This window comes from Dipodomys ordii, unplaced genomic scaffold (assembly GCF_000151885.1).
Source record: "Dipodomys ordii isolate 6190 unplaced genomic scaffold, Dord_2.0 Scaffold20, whole genome shotgun sequence".
Classification (NCBI taxonomy): domain Eukaryota; kingdom Metazoa; phylum Chordata; class Mammalia; order Rodentia; family Heteromyidae; genus Dipodomys; species Dipodomys ordii.
In genome coordinates, this window is record NW_012267236.1 from 7,874,188 (window position 1) to 7,888,051 (window position 13,864).

A 13,864-nucleotide genomic window follows, 5' to 3' on the forward strand; every position below is an offset into this window, starting at 1 on the left:
CCCGTAGCTCGGGGGCGGAGCCCAGTGCAGGCCGGAAGTTGTAGTTCTCTCGCGACTGCACGCCGCGAGTATGGGCGGCGGAGCCTCTGGCCCAGGTGGCGCTGTTTCCTGACCACGGCGGGAGGAGCCTAGGACGGAGAGCGATGGCTGCGGTGGCTGTGGCTGTTCGTGAGGGTGAGTGAAGGGACGGGCGCACCAACTGGTACGCGAGCCCGACGTGCCCGGGCCGGCCGGGGCTGGGCCCTGAGCTCCTGTGGGCCCTGTGGTTCCTTCCATCCCCGCGCCTCGCCGCGCCGCACTTTATACAGTCTCGGGCGCAGCCCCGCGCTGCGGGCCGGCTGCTCCCGGGAGGAGGGTGGGGGCCCCCTCCCCCTCCCCCTCCTGTCCTTTGATCCTGCCGCACAGCGCGTCCCCACGCGGTCCCGGGTCAGCTGGCGTCTGCAGGCAGAGCTGTGGTCATGCCAACCCAGCAGCCGGCCGCGAGGAGGACGAGTGCCCCCAGATCCTCCCGGAGCCTCTCTGGGTCACTTTGTGCCCTATTTTCTGATACAGATTCGGGATCCGGGATGAAAGCGGAGCTTTCCCCCCGGCCTGGGGTAAGTGAGAGAGATCTGTCTTCCTGTCAAGTACCACTCTGGGTGCTGTGTCAGTTTCATTCTGTTCCATCTCCCCATCACGTTTCATTGAATGTGTCAATAAAGCCAGAAGATTTTAGAGCCTAACGGTATGTGACCCTGGAGGAGAAGCTTCTGCCTTTGTGGGGTATAGGCTTGTCTCACTTGCCTTGAAGTTAGAGATGATTAGGGACTTAACCTTATGGGAATCTTACAAGCATCCAATACCGTTGATTGACTTGGAATTATTGAGAAAAGTGCAGTGTCCTATGTCTATGTCTCAGGCAGGGGGTAGGGAAATGACCCAAGAAGAGAAGCTGCAACTTCGGAAGGAAAAGAAACAGCAGAAGAAGAAAAGGAAGGAGGAAAAGGGGGCAGAATCAGAAACTGGCTCTGCTATTTCTGCAGCCCAAAATCAAGGTGAGGGGCTCTTTAAAGAGCTCGAGTGTGGTGCTGGTAGAGGGCTGTGGTAGGGGAGACAGAAGAGTTGATTTGAGCAGGTGAAATGTAAACAAGTTTAGATAAACCAAGACAAAGCTCTGGCTTTTGCATATATCAACTGCCTGGCCCTTGAGCACCTCTTTCTTCTACGTTTAGTAGGTCCAACCAGAGAACTACCAGTACCTGCCAGTCATTTAGGGGCCACTCAAGGGGAGAAAGTTCCAGCTGGTCGCAGTAAGGCTGAACTTCGCGCTGAGCGACGGGCCAAACAGGAGGCAGAGCGGGCCCTGAAACAGGCAAGAAAAGGGGAGCAAGGAGGACCACCTCAGAACTGCCCCAGCACAGCTGGAGAAACCCCTTCAGGTATTTTAATTTCAAACCCTCTGTTGCTACTAATTCTTGTACCCACTTAGGCGTCCATATACCAAAATCGTTTTTCCTGCCTGTTCTTACCTCAGGAGTCAGAGTTCAATATTTTTCTGTCCTATCCTTATCCCCTGTTCTTTCTTTGATCCTATGTTCCCTGGCTGTTTTCCCTACCCTATCTTCCTTGATGCCCTATGAGCATATTAGCCATTTCAAGATCCACAGTGGTTTGAAAATATAACCAATGTCTTTCAGGAGTGAAGCGTCTCCCTGAACGTATTCAGGTTGATGAGCCTACACTTCTGAGGAGACTTGTTAAAAAACCAGAGCGACAACAGGTAGGAAGTGGATTTGTAGTTGGCCACAAAGAGCCTAGGGAAATGGGCTAGTGAGAGGGAAATTGCTCAGGGCAAAGTAAGGATGATTATGTGGGTCAGATATTACTAATCACTTCATTTCCAGTTTTGTTTCATAAATTTTAAATTCTAGGCCTGTTCCTATTTCCTTATTTTGTCAAGGTTCCTACACGAAAGGATTATGGATCCAAAGTCAGTCTCTTCTCTCACCTACCCCAGTATAGCAGACAAAACTCCCTGACACAGTATATGAGGTAAGATTTTATGAAAATTGCCATAACTTTTAAGTCTGAAGCAATTGAATAGCTCAATGTTAAAAGTGAATGAAGAAGCCTAACACCTGTAATTCTAGCTACTCAGAAAGCTGAGATTTGAGGATCCTGGTTTGAAGCCAGCCTGAGCAGAAAAGTCTGTGAGACTCTTATCTCCAATAAACTACTCAAAAAAGCTGAGGTGGTGCTGTGGTAGAGTGATAGCCTTGAGCAAAAGAAGCTCAGGGACAGCACCCAGGCCCAGAGTTCAAGTCCCAGGACCAGAAAAAAAAAAAAAAAGACTGGAGAGCATGTGAGGATGGTTCATGCCATAAATCCTAGCTATTCAGGAGTCTGAGACCCAGAGAATTTGAAGCCATCCCAGAAAACTCCGTGAGACTCTACCTCCAGTTAACTAGCAAAAAACAAGGCTGGAGGTATGGCTTCAGTTGTGAGCAAGCAAGCCAACTAAACCTGAAGCACTGAGTTCAAGCCCCTGGGGCAGAATGAAAGAGAAAAAGTAAATGGGCCTAGAGGTGTGGCTCAGTGATAGAATGATGGCCTATTAAGTGTGAAGCTCTGAGTTCAAATCCCAGTACTGCCATAAATAAATAAGTAAATAAGTAGAAATTTGTGATGGGATCTGTGGGAAGAAGTGTACGTTAAAGATACTATATAGGAACTGGGACCTTGTGCTAGTAAAGGAAGTTCCTTTTCATAAGAGGCAGGGAGCTGTAGGTGCTCAAGTTCCCTTGCAAAGAATGTGACACCGCCATCCCATCAGCATCCCATCCTCTGTGATCCACCCAGCCATGGTGCGACTCGGCCTGCAGTACTCCCAGGGCCTGGTCAGTGGCTCCAATGCCCGGTGCATTGCCTTGCTTCGTGCCTTGCAGCAGGTATGTCTTGTCTGTTTTCTAATCCCCTACCCCATTTCCTCCCACACTGTCACAACCTTTTTATCCAAGGTAATCTCTGGGGCAAAGAGGGAATGACTCATAAACACTCCCCAGTCAAGCTTGCCCCCCTCCTACAATCCCCTTTCAGAGACCTTCATTGAGGGATATTTTGCTGATCAACCTGGGTACTTTGTAGGTAATTCAAGATTACACAACGCCTCCCAATGAGGAACTCTCAAGGGATCTTGTGAATAAACTAAAACCCTATATCAGGTAAATGCAAACACTACAAATCTCCCCTGTATAGTCAGTCCTTTTCTGCTACTGTTTCTTGCCTTTCTACTCTTTTCATTTTTCTGTTCCATTTTCTTTCTAAAGAAAATGTGACCAGGGCTGGGAAGGTGGCTCAGTGGTAGTGCGCTTGCCTTGCATACCTGAGGCCCTGGGTTCAGTTCCTCAGCACCACATAAGCAAAAAGAAAAAAGCTGGAAGTGGTGCTGTGGCTCAAGTGGTAGAGTGCTAGCCTTGAGCTAAAGAGCTGAGGGACAGCGCCCAGGCCCAGAGTTCAGGCCCCACGACTAGACCCCCCAAAAAAAAGAAAAAATGTGACCACTTTTGAAAGCTAACTAGTTGCACAAAACATGAGGTATTGTTTGTTGCAGCTTCCTGACTCAGTGCCGCCCCCTGTCAGCAAGCATGTGCAACGCCATCAAGTTTCTTAACAAGGAAATCACTGGTGTGAGCAGCTCCAAGCGGGAAGAGGAGGTGATGAAGCTGAGGAGGAATGGGAGAGGCGCCTATGGTTAGGGTTAAGTAACACATTCATAACTTTCAGGAAGACCAACACATACCACGCTACCCTAGTCACTGGGTAGGGAAATGGTTGGAAGTGTATCATGCCCCTTCATGTCCATCATTATACATATGCTCAAGCATCTGACATGACTACAGGAAGCAATATTCCATTTCCTGTTCCCTAAATATCTTATTCCATTTAGGCTAAGTCAGAACTTGGGTCAGCCATTGATCGGTATGTTCAAGAGAAGATTGTGCTTGCAGCTCAGGCAATTTCACGTTTTGCCTACAAGAAGATCAGTAATGGAGATGTAATCCTGGTATATGGATGGTACGCTCCAAAGGAAAACTGAGAAAACCTGGGTGGTGAATGATGGAAAGGATTACCCATTGGCCTTTACAAAATGGGCTGGCCACCACTTAGTGCCTTTCATAACTTGAGTTTCCTCTCCATCCACTCTAGCTCATCTTTGGTATCACGAATTCTTCAAGAGGCTTGGAAAAAGGGTCGACAGTTTCGGGTGGTAGTGGTGGACAGCCGACCCAGGCTAGAGGGAAGGCTCATGCTCCGTTCTCTAGTCCGTGCTGGGGTCCCTGCCTCTTACCTCCTGATTTCTGCAGCCTCCTATGTGCTCCCAGAGGTGAGAACAGAGAAAAGGGACTCCAAAGCTAGTGGCAAAGACTATAGTAAAAGACATAATCCTACCTTAAAATTGTTATGTAGAAGTTTAGAATACAGCCCTTCAGCGTGTTAGACCAAAATTTTGCTACTTCAAGAACATTATATTAAACTATCAACCATCAAGCTTCAACAAGACAAAAGTAAACTTAAAATTAAGTGGGGTGTGTGTATGTGTGCTGGTATTGGGGTTTGAACTAAGAGCCTGGTCACTGTCTTTCAGCTTTTTTGCTCAAAGCTCATACTTTACTTCTTGAGCAACAGCTCAAGTGTTTTCTAAGAGGAGTAACCATAAGGATTTGTTAGTTGTCTTAATATTACTTAGAAGAGGGGACCTTATTCTACATTGATAAAACGTAACTTTCCCCCCTCCAGTCCTAGGACTTGAATTCAGGCTCTGTCCCTCAGCTGCTGCTGCTGCTGCTTCCTCTTCCTCCTCCTCCTTTCTTCTGTCTTCTTTCTTCTTCCTTGTTGTTGCTGTTGTTGGTTGTGGGGCCTGAACTCTGGAACTGGGCGCTGTCCCTGAGCTCTTCAGCTCAAGGCTAGTGCTCTACCACTTGAGCCACAGTGCTACTTCCAGCTTTTTCTGCTTATGTGGTGCTGAGGAATCAAACCCAGGGCCTCATGCATGCAAGGCAAGCACTCTATCACTGAGCCACCTTCCCAGCCCCTCTGAACTTCTTTTGCTCAATTGAACCACTCTGCCACTTCTGGCTTTTTCCGTTTATGTGGTACTGAGGAATTGACGTAGGGCTTCATACATGCTAAGCAAGCACTCTACCACTAAGCCACATTCCCAGCTCCAAACATGACTTTTTTTTTTTATTCCCTTACTACATTGTCCAAAACCAACAGGTTTCTAAGGTGCTGTTAGGAGCTCATGCACTTCTAGCCAATGGATCCGTGATGTCACGGGTAGGAACAGCTCAGCTTGCACTAGTGGCTCGAGCATATAATGTGCCAGTCCTGGTCTGCTGTGAAACATACAAGTTCTGTGAGCGTGTACAGACAGATGCATTTGTCTCCAATGAGCTAGGTAAGCAGGACAGAAAAGAGGGAGAGGGTTGGTAAACATCATCTTCTTTCCTAAAAGAACATAATGGATCTACCTCCCATTGCAGATGACCCTGATGATCTGCAGTGTGAGCGAGGAGAACATGTGGCCCTGGCTAACTGGCAGAACCACCCATCACTACGGTTGTTGAATTTGGTCTATGATGTGACTCCCCCAGAGCTTGTGGATCTGGTGATCACAGAACTGGGCATGATTCCTTGCAGTTCGGTGCCTGTTGTCTTACGAGTCAAGAGCAGTGACCAGTGAGCAGGAAGCAAGGATCAATAAATGACCCACACCCTACCCTTAGCAACTCTGCTGCCTTTGTATCTATTTGAGCATCGCCACCACTGAGGTCAGGAGTCCACACTCCCCACTGCCCCTCATCATGTGCTTCTAACCTCTGACCTTTGTGGAGATTCTCTCAGGGGATAGTTCCAGACCAGTCCCTTGGGGCCAAGGTGAAGGTCTGTGTAGGAATCAAAACCCATTTAGATCTCCAGGGGTTTGTTGTTATTGTTTGTGTTTTTCTAGTCTTGTGCTTGAACTCAGGGTCTCAGCACCATCCCTGAGTTTTACTGCTCAAGGTTAGTGCTCTGCCACTTGAGCCACAGCCCACTTTCAGCTTTTTTTTTTTTTTAAGTATTTGATGTACAGAGGGGTTACAGTAGTCATATAATTAACTTTTAGCTTTTTGGTGGTTAATTGGAGAGGAGTCTCACAGACTTTTCTGTCTGGGCTGGCTTTGAACTACAATCCTCAGATCTCAGCCTCTTGAGTAGCTAGGATAACAGGTGTGAGCCACTGGCACCCAACTAGATCTCCAATTATTAATATTGAGCCTCTGATGCCAGACTCTGCACTAGTTATCAGGAGGAATGCAAGGACAAATAGAGTCATAGTTCCAGCACTCAGGAGGCAGAGACAGAAGGATCTCAAGTGCAAGGCCACCAAGACCATCTCTCAGAAAACCAAGGACTGGAATGCAACACTGTAGAGTTGCTTGCCTTTTATTTTTTGTTTGAGACAGGGTATCACTTAATAGCCAGGCTGGCTACAAATTCAAGCTCTTCCTGCCTATGCCTCTGGAGGACTGAGATTATAGGCATATCTCACCACACCAGGTTCTACTTACATAATAATATATATATATAATAATATATAATAATGTCCTTAAATTCATGTGTTATCAGTGCTTATGTATATCATATATAGCTGCTTACTTAATAAAACGGATTAACTACAGTGTAAACTGTAGTGCTAGTATGAGCAGAATCTTTGGGAACAGCCAAGAACCATGCTATTAGATGTAGTAGTGTTAGATGGATGCTAGTGGCCCTTGCCTGTAATTCTAGCTACTTAGGAGATTGAGATCTGAGGATTGTGGTTCAAAGTCAGCCTGGGAAGGAAAGTTCATGAGACTTACCACCAATTAACCACCAAAAATCCAAAAGTGCATCTGTGGATCAAGTGGTAGTACAGTAGTCTTGAGCAAAATATCTCAGGTATAGAACCTGGACCCTGAGGAGCCCAAGACTGGCACACACAAAAAGACTTCATAAGTAATATGTGACTTATCTCTGAAAGAAGCACTTTCCCAGCTAAGAATGAGAAGGCAGCAGATGAAATCACTACGCACAGAATGGCCTTAAAGGAACTGGTTAATTTCCAAGTCAAATATGGTAAGGCTTAATGCTTAGAATAATAATAAAGCTCCAAAGGCAGGTTGGGACTAGATTGTGAGAGTCTAGCCACTGGTTATCTCAAAATGGAAAACCATCCTTTTTTTTTTTTTTTTCTGGGTCTGGGCGCTGTTCCTCAGCTCTTCAACTCAAGGCTAGCACTCTACCACTTGAGCCACAATGCCCACGTCTGGCTTTTTCTGCTTATGTGGTATTGAGGAATTGAACCCAGGGCCTCATGCATGCAAGGCAAGCATTCTACCACTGAGCCACCTTCCCAGCCCAGCCATCCCTTTTACTTACTCTGTTTTACACAGAATTCTCATTACTAGATGTAACAATTACCAGGATTTGTCACATTTACTGTCTACTTCTTCCTTGCTAAAGTTTATTTTGTGCTTTTTTTTTTTTTGGTTAATTGCAGCTAGATTTTTTTGGATTTTCTCCCTGTGCTGGCTTTGAACTTCCATCCTCAGATCTCAACCCCTGAGTACTTAGGATTATAGGTGTGAGCCAATGTACGTGGCCTGAATTTACTTTATAGCAAATTTGAGACAATCATTCCTGCAGACCTCATTGTGTCTTATAGAAATTTACCATAAAATCATCATATTTATTAAAATCCTTCATAGTTTCCAATCCATAGTCAGGTCTCCTTGGTATATCTAAAATTGTTGATTTTAAATCAGGGTCTGTTCTAGCTCTTAAAAAGAATTGGGAGTGTGGCTCAGAGGTAGAGAACCTGCCTAGTATACCTGAGTTCCATCCCTAGCACCAACAAGGAAAAAAAGTAGTTTCTCCTTCCTTTTCCCATGACTTGTACAAACCAGGTTTGCTTTACCTGTTTTTTTTTTTTTTTGTCACTCGTGGGGCTTGAACTCTGGGCCTGGGCACTGTCCCTCAGCTCTTCAGCTCAAGGCCAGTGCGCTCTATCACTTGAGCCACAGCGCCCACTTGAGGCTTTTTCTGTGGTGCTGAGGAGTTGAACACGGCCTCATGCATGTAAGGCAAGCACTCTACCACTGAGCCACTTTCCCAGCCCCTCAAACCAGGTTTTCATAAGGTGTTTTACATTTTGGATTAGAGTTTGCTTTCATAAAGTAACTCATTCCTCCAAGCCCTGTATTTCTATTTAGCTTTGGGGATAGGGATACTTCCTAAGTTTTTCATATTGCCTCATGTAAGTAGGCAAATAACTACTAGTTGTTCCATTTTTATTGACGTGTGGATCTAGGCGTTTTAAAACTCCTCCTAAACCTTTCATTTAGTGTTTTTGTTTTTTTTTGGGGGGGGGGATCTGGTCGTGGGCCTGAACTCTGGGCCTAGGTGCTGTCCCTCAGCTCTTCAGCTCAAAGCTAGCACTCACCACTTGAGCCACAGTGCTACTTCCAGCTTTTTCTGCTTATGTGGTGCTGAGGAATCAAACCTAGGGCCTCATGCATGCGAGGCAAGCACTCTACCACTGAGCCACCTTCCTCACCCCATTTAGTGGTTTTATCCACTGATGATTATTGCCTTGAATAATTTCACTAGAAGATGCCAAATAGTGATTTTTCTTAATTCTATCATTCCACATTTACTAGCCAGTAATTTTCTATAAGGAGAAACTACTCAGGTGGCTGAAATCTGAAGATCACAGTTCAAATCCATGAGACTTTTAACTCCAGTTAACCACTAGAAAAAGCAGAAGTGGTGCTGTGGCTCAAAGTGATAAGCCTTGAGCAGAAAAAGCTCAGACAGTGCCTAAGCATTGAGTTAAAAGGCCCAGAATGGATTTTTTTTTTAAAAAGGAAGGAAAACAAAAGAAAAACTACCTCACATCAGTTGATGTGAACTATGCTTTGTACTGGAAAGGCAGGATAAATGCTTCATTTTTGTCCCTTTTATTTGCCAATTTTCAGAAATTGAGTCATTAGTTTCTCCTGGTGGTTTACAATGAATACTTGAGTAGTTGATTTTTTTAAGTCCTGGAACTATCCTGTCTACCTGCCTCATGTCCGGTAATTCTAGGATTTAGGTAGGCCTGCACCAACACACTTGGCAGCATTTTCTTTTTTCAGATCAGTATAAACTCAGGGATTTTAATATATTGAGTCTACCTCTCAGTCATCAGAATTATACTAGGTAATAGAATCTAGGAAAATAACTTAGCAACTACAGGCAGAAACATGGCTTGGTTAAAAAAAATTGCTTTTCAATCAAAATTATAAACACCCTTAAACTTTGACCCAGTGATACTTCATCCTACCAATATAGTAAGCACATGTTGAAGTAACTCAGATGCAAGGCTATAAACTGCTATAAGCAGCATTGCTATAATAACAAGACTTAATAGCCATTGATATCAATAAAGCACTACTATTAAGTTAAATACAATTAAATACTAAAGTCGGAGTAAGGAAGCCTTTTAAATGCACAAGTGGAACAATCTCCAATCTTTTAAGATACAGGAATGTATATTGTTACTGTTAGAATTGAAAGAGAAAAGGTAAGTATAATTAAAATGTTCTGGGCCAGCAACAAAAAATGAATTAATTGCCTGCATGGCTGGGTCTTGTATCTTTAGAATTTTGAGACATGAATGTCTTCTTGCAAAAATAAATGCAGTCATTAACTTAAGAGATTTTTGCCATAGTTTAAATCAAAGGTAGCCTAATTAGAGGCAGCAGAATTGAAGAGATAGACTTGTTCTGTTCAGAAGTGAAAATTTGAAACTAGAGCTCCCCATCACCCAAGTGGTTAGAGGCTCACATCTAAAGAAGGAAGGGGACACCAATCCCTAATACTCTGGCAACTAATGGAGTGGAATTTCGTGTCCCCTTCCCCCTCATCTAGATCTTGGTTATCTCATGTATGTAATAGGTGTATTTTAAAAGTTTTTTTTTTTGAGACAGTTTTATGCTGTCCAGGTTGAGCAGAAATCCTGGACGTCCGACTCCCGAATAGCTGGGAGTATGACTGCACCTAGCTTTCTCCCCTAATTTTCTTAAATGTTTAGTGCAACCACGGAATTAATGGGCAGAACTATCTGGGGAGACAAACGTTGGCTTATCGCACCCCTTCCCGACCACTTATACACCCTTTATTCTATTCTGGGTATGTGGAGACCTGTGAGGCTTTTATGACTTTAAATGACAGGAACATTGAGTTGCATCCCTTCCTTCACCTCCCTCGCAGGCCATCTCGAAAAGGATAGGTTGAGGGTCCTTCGGAGTGCAGCGTCCCCCAAGCTATACTTTTCTTCTGCTCCTCCCTTCCAGGTCCCTTTTCCTAGTTCCTTTTCATTTTCTTCCGGCCCAAGGTCCATCCCAGGCTTTAGTAGTGGCAAAAGCTAGTCTAATCCCCTGGCGGCTGGCAGCTGGCGGCTGGTTGGACTCTGGGGCTGACGGCTAGGGTTGCACTTAAGATCAGACTGCAGATAGGTCTGGCGCCGCCCTCCACGGCCGCACCTGGGCGGAAGGGCAGTTCCGAGCGAGTGCTTAAAAGGGACTGCCGAGACCCTGAGATCACGTTCCTGCTGCTCCAGTCGAGACGGCCGGGGGTTCGCGAGACTGCGCAGGCGCGGGTTCCCAGTCGAGCGCTGCAATTCCCAGAAGGCCTTGCAGCGTCCCTACGCCGAGGACGTCGCGCTCCAGACTCGCGGGCGCCAAAGGGCTCAGACTGCCGCCGCGCTGCATTATGGAACACAGAGTCTGAAAAACCCTGAGCACTAACTCCCGGACCGAGCTAGGCGCTTCCTTGGCTGGGGGGGGGCGGGGCAAGGAAGAGCCGATATAAGGTTTCGTCATAAAACCGCGACCAGACAGGCGGCGCCATCTTCGAACTTGGACTTCCGGAAGGACTTTGGCGCGGGTGAGTGTACCGCAGCGGGGTGTGCGGGGGGCTGGCGATTACTCCTCCCCTTCTTTTGCAGTAGCGCTGAGACCTTGGGAACCAACTCCCGACTTCTCTCTTACCCCCGGGCACGGCGGCGCGCCCTCTGGCTTCTGCGCTCCCACAGAAATCCATCACGTTCGCACCTCCTTCCCCACCGTGGCCACCAAGCGTCCCCCATCTCCGAGCCGAGGGTCTGGCCTACTTCCTCCACGCGGTGTTCTAGCCTCGGCGCCGCGATCTTTGCGCCTCTTGCACCCAGCAAACCTACAGTGGTCCTCCGTTTTGGGGAAATCGGGGTTCGCCTCTCACGCTGGCTAGTGGTGAAAGCTGCCCCCCTCGGCCAGGTTTCAGGGGAGGGCTGGCGGCGGGCTCTGAAGTGGTAGCGGTCCTTTCTGGTGTGTCCCAGCCCTTTGCTTGAGATAGCTCTAGCCCCAGGGATTGTGCCCCGCGCGCTGTAGTCCCATTGGCGCAGCCAAGGGCCAGTTATGTTTCCCTGTCAGCTCCTTGTATCCCGCGCAAGTTGGCTGGCTCCTGGGGGAGATGGTGGTAGTGACTTGGGTCCACCTGAGCTAACTCACTTTGCTGGAGAAATGTAGGCGATGAACAGACTTCTTCACTCAAAGCCCTATTGTTACACAAGTCTTGCCAATATAACTTTTTTGCCATCCTTATCAACTGTAGAGTTTTGGTTTTTTTTTTTTTAGAATCAGTTTATTTTAAGCTTAAGTGGACTTATGGACTGAAATCGTGGGCTACAGTTTTTGGGGTTTTTTAAAGTTTATTTTTTTTCTTTGTGCCGGTACAGGGCTTGAACTTAGAGCCTGAATGTAGTCCCGGAGCTTTTAAGCTCAAGGCTAGTGCTCTTATCATTTGAACCACACTTCCCCTTCTGGCTGTTTTTGGTAGTTAATTGGAGCTAAGAGTCTCTGAGATTTTTCTACCCAGGCTGGCTTTGAACTGGGATCCTCAGATCTCAGCCTCTGAGTAGCCAGGATTGTAGACGTGAGCCCTTGGCTCCCCGCTTCATCATTTATATGATTTCAGTTTCTTTCTCTGTGGCTGCCTTTTTTTGATTGTTTGTTTTGATTTGCCATTGTCTTATCTCTTCTCTCTCTTTGATCTCTCACTGTGGTTCTTTTTCATTTTGTGTCGCTCCTAAGACTTGAACTCAGAGTCTCGGCACTGTCCCCGAACATCTTTGCTGAAAGCTTGAACTCTTGAGCTTGAACCACAGCTCTACTTCAGGCTTTTTAAAATATACATTTAATTGGAGATAAACTCCTGGGCTCTTTTTCAGGTGCTAGCTTCAAACCTTGATTAAAGGTGTCAGCCCACATGCCCAGCTTGTTGGGTTTCAAGTATTGAGTCTGACCACCCCCCCCTTCATGCTAGTTTTTGTTGCATCTCCCCCTCCCCAGTTTTTCTGGGGCTTTGTGTGTGCATGTGCATGCCAGTGGCAGTCCTGGGGCTTGAACTCTTGACCTGGGTGCTGTCCCTGAGCTTTTGTGCTCAAGGCTAACTATCACTTGAGGCACTGCTCCACTTCCAAATTTTTTGGTAGTTTATTGGAGACAAGAGTCTCAAGGACTTTCCGCCAGAAGCTGGCTTCAGACTTCTAGCCTCAAATCTCAATTTCCTGAGTAGCTAGGATTGCTGGTATGAGCGAGCCACTGGAGCCCACACAGCTTTCTGGAGCAATTTTAAAGGATACTTTACACTTTTTTCCTTTTTTGGGGGGGGGGTGGAGTCAGTCATGGGGCATGAACTCTGGGCCTGGGCACTGTCCCTGAGTTTTTCTGCTCAAGGCTAGTGCTCTGCCATTTGAGCTACAGCTCCACTTCCAGTTTTCTGTTGGTTTATTGGAGATAAGAGTTGCAAGGGACTTTCCTGTCCTGGCTGACTTCCAATTGTGATCCTTGGATCTCAGCCTCCTTGAGTAGCTAGGATCACAGGGGTGAACACCCTCTCCCCCTTATACTTTTGTTTCTATTCTTAACTCTTTGTATAGTATAGGTAAATAGGAAGGTTTCATATTGGATACTTTCTGCTTAATACTCATTGAGTGGGATAGTTTTAGCAGGTTTTCACTTAACAAAGAACAATGTAGGTGGATTCCTTGACTTCATTTTTCCTTCTCTGTCATGTATATCTCTGTAGTATGTGATGCTACATTGTTTCTTTAGCACTATAGTTAAATGAATTGGCTATTGTAGCTGTTTATAATCTGTTTAAAGTGTAGCTTTTTCAAAGAAAACAGTTAGAAACTTGATTTCTGTAGTTTCTTTGTTATTTCTTTTTAAGACAGCAGCTTATTTAGCCCAGAATAGTCTTGTACTCATTGTCCTGCCTTTTCAGCCTTTAAGTGTTGAGATTACAGGTGTGTGTTACCATACCCAGAAGTATTTATATATTTCTAGAAAGCTATTTGTCCAGCCCTGAATTTGTGCATTTTTATAGTATTTATAGCAGCACACTTTCCACTGAGCCCATCAGCAGACCTATGGAAGTTTCCTTTCTGGTAGTTGAACTTTTTCTCCTCCTTTGTCCTGGGCAAACAGATTGTTCTGGGCTAAAACTGGGCCCTTGAGGAGTTGTGGTTGCTCAGGCTTTTGAGATGGTAGTGTTTTCAGTCCGCTAATCTTTTTTGGTCAAAAGCTTGCCTATCTGATTGTCTGGGATTGAAAAGATTGATGACAATTTAGTTCATTCTTTTTTGTTTTGTTTTTGGTCCATGGTGGGTCTTGAACTCTGGATCTGGGCACTGTCCCTGAGCTCTTTAGTTCAAGGTTAGTGCTGTGCTACTTGAGGCACAGCACTACTTCTAGTTTTCTTTTTTTTGGGGGGGGGTCCG

The 13,864-nt window shown here is 45.9% G+C and overlaps 2 protein-coding genes across 7 annotated transcripts in view; both read left to right on the forward strand.

Annotated features, from left to right (window-relative positions):
* The first annotated feature begins 70 nt into the window (after window positions 1–70).
* Eif2b4 (eukaryotic translation initiation factor 2B, subunit 4 delta, 67kDa) lies at window positions 71–5,768 on the forward strand. 4 transcript variants are annotated; one of them, XM_013013659.1, is made up of 13 exons: window positions 71–174; window positions 553–596; window positions 899–1,034; window positions 1,212–1,418; window positions 1,677–1,759; window positions 1,940–2,031; window positions 2,813–2,927; window positions 3,124–3,200; window positions 3,590–3,692; window positions 3,926–4,053; window positions 4,186–4,363; window positions 5,257–5,437; window positions 5,523–5,768. In XM_013013659.1, the coding sequence occupies exons 1-13, from the start codon at window positions 144–146 to the stop codon at window positions 5,720–5,722; spliced, it is 1,575 nt and encodes a 524-aa protein (XP_012869113.1). In that variant the 5' UTR covers window positions 71–143; the 3' UTR covers window positions 5,723–5,768. The 4 variants fall into 4 exon arrangements, with proteins under 4 accessions (XP_012869113.1, XP_012869114.1, XP_012869111.1 ...); XM_013013660.1 differs by having other exon boundaries at window positions 1,215–1,418; window positions 5,523–5,764; XM_013013657.1 differs by lacking the exon at window positions 71–174 and having other exon boundaries at window positions 459–596; window positions 5,523–5,764.
* A 4,962-nt stretch (window positions 5,769–10,730) lies between these two features.
* The window catches only part of Gtf3c2 (general transcription factor IIIC, polypeptide 2, beta 110kDa), a 23,627-nt gene continuing 20,493 nt past the window's right edge, over window positions 10,731–13,864 (forward strand). For 2 of the 3 annotated variants that reach the window (XM_013013653.1, XM_013013656.1), the window contains exon 1: window positions 10,731–10,989. The gene's annotated coding sequence lies outside the window, so the exon portion shown is untranslated. The remainder of the gene's footprint in view (window positions 10,990–13,864) is intronic. The other variant, XM_013013654.1, reaches the window with a different exon arrangement.

Coding starts and splice junctions, on each gene's coding strand:
- Eif2b4 (XM_013013657.1), top strand. CDS start 459: ATGCCAACCCAGCAGCCGGCCGCGAGGAGGACGAGTGCCCCCAGATCC. Junction 1,035..1,211: donor TTCTGCAGCCCAAAATCAAG/GTGAGGGGCTCT, acceptor TTCTACGTTTAG/TAGGTCCAACCAGAGAACTA. Junction 4,364..5,256: donor CCTCCTATGTGCTCCCAGAG/GTGAGAACAGAG, acceptor CAAAACCAACAG/GTTTCTAAGGTGCTGTTAGG.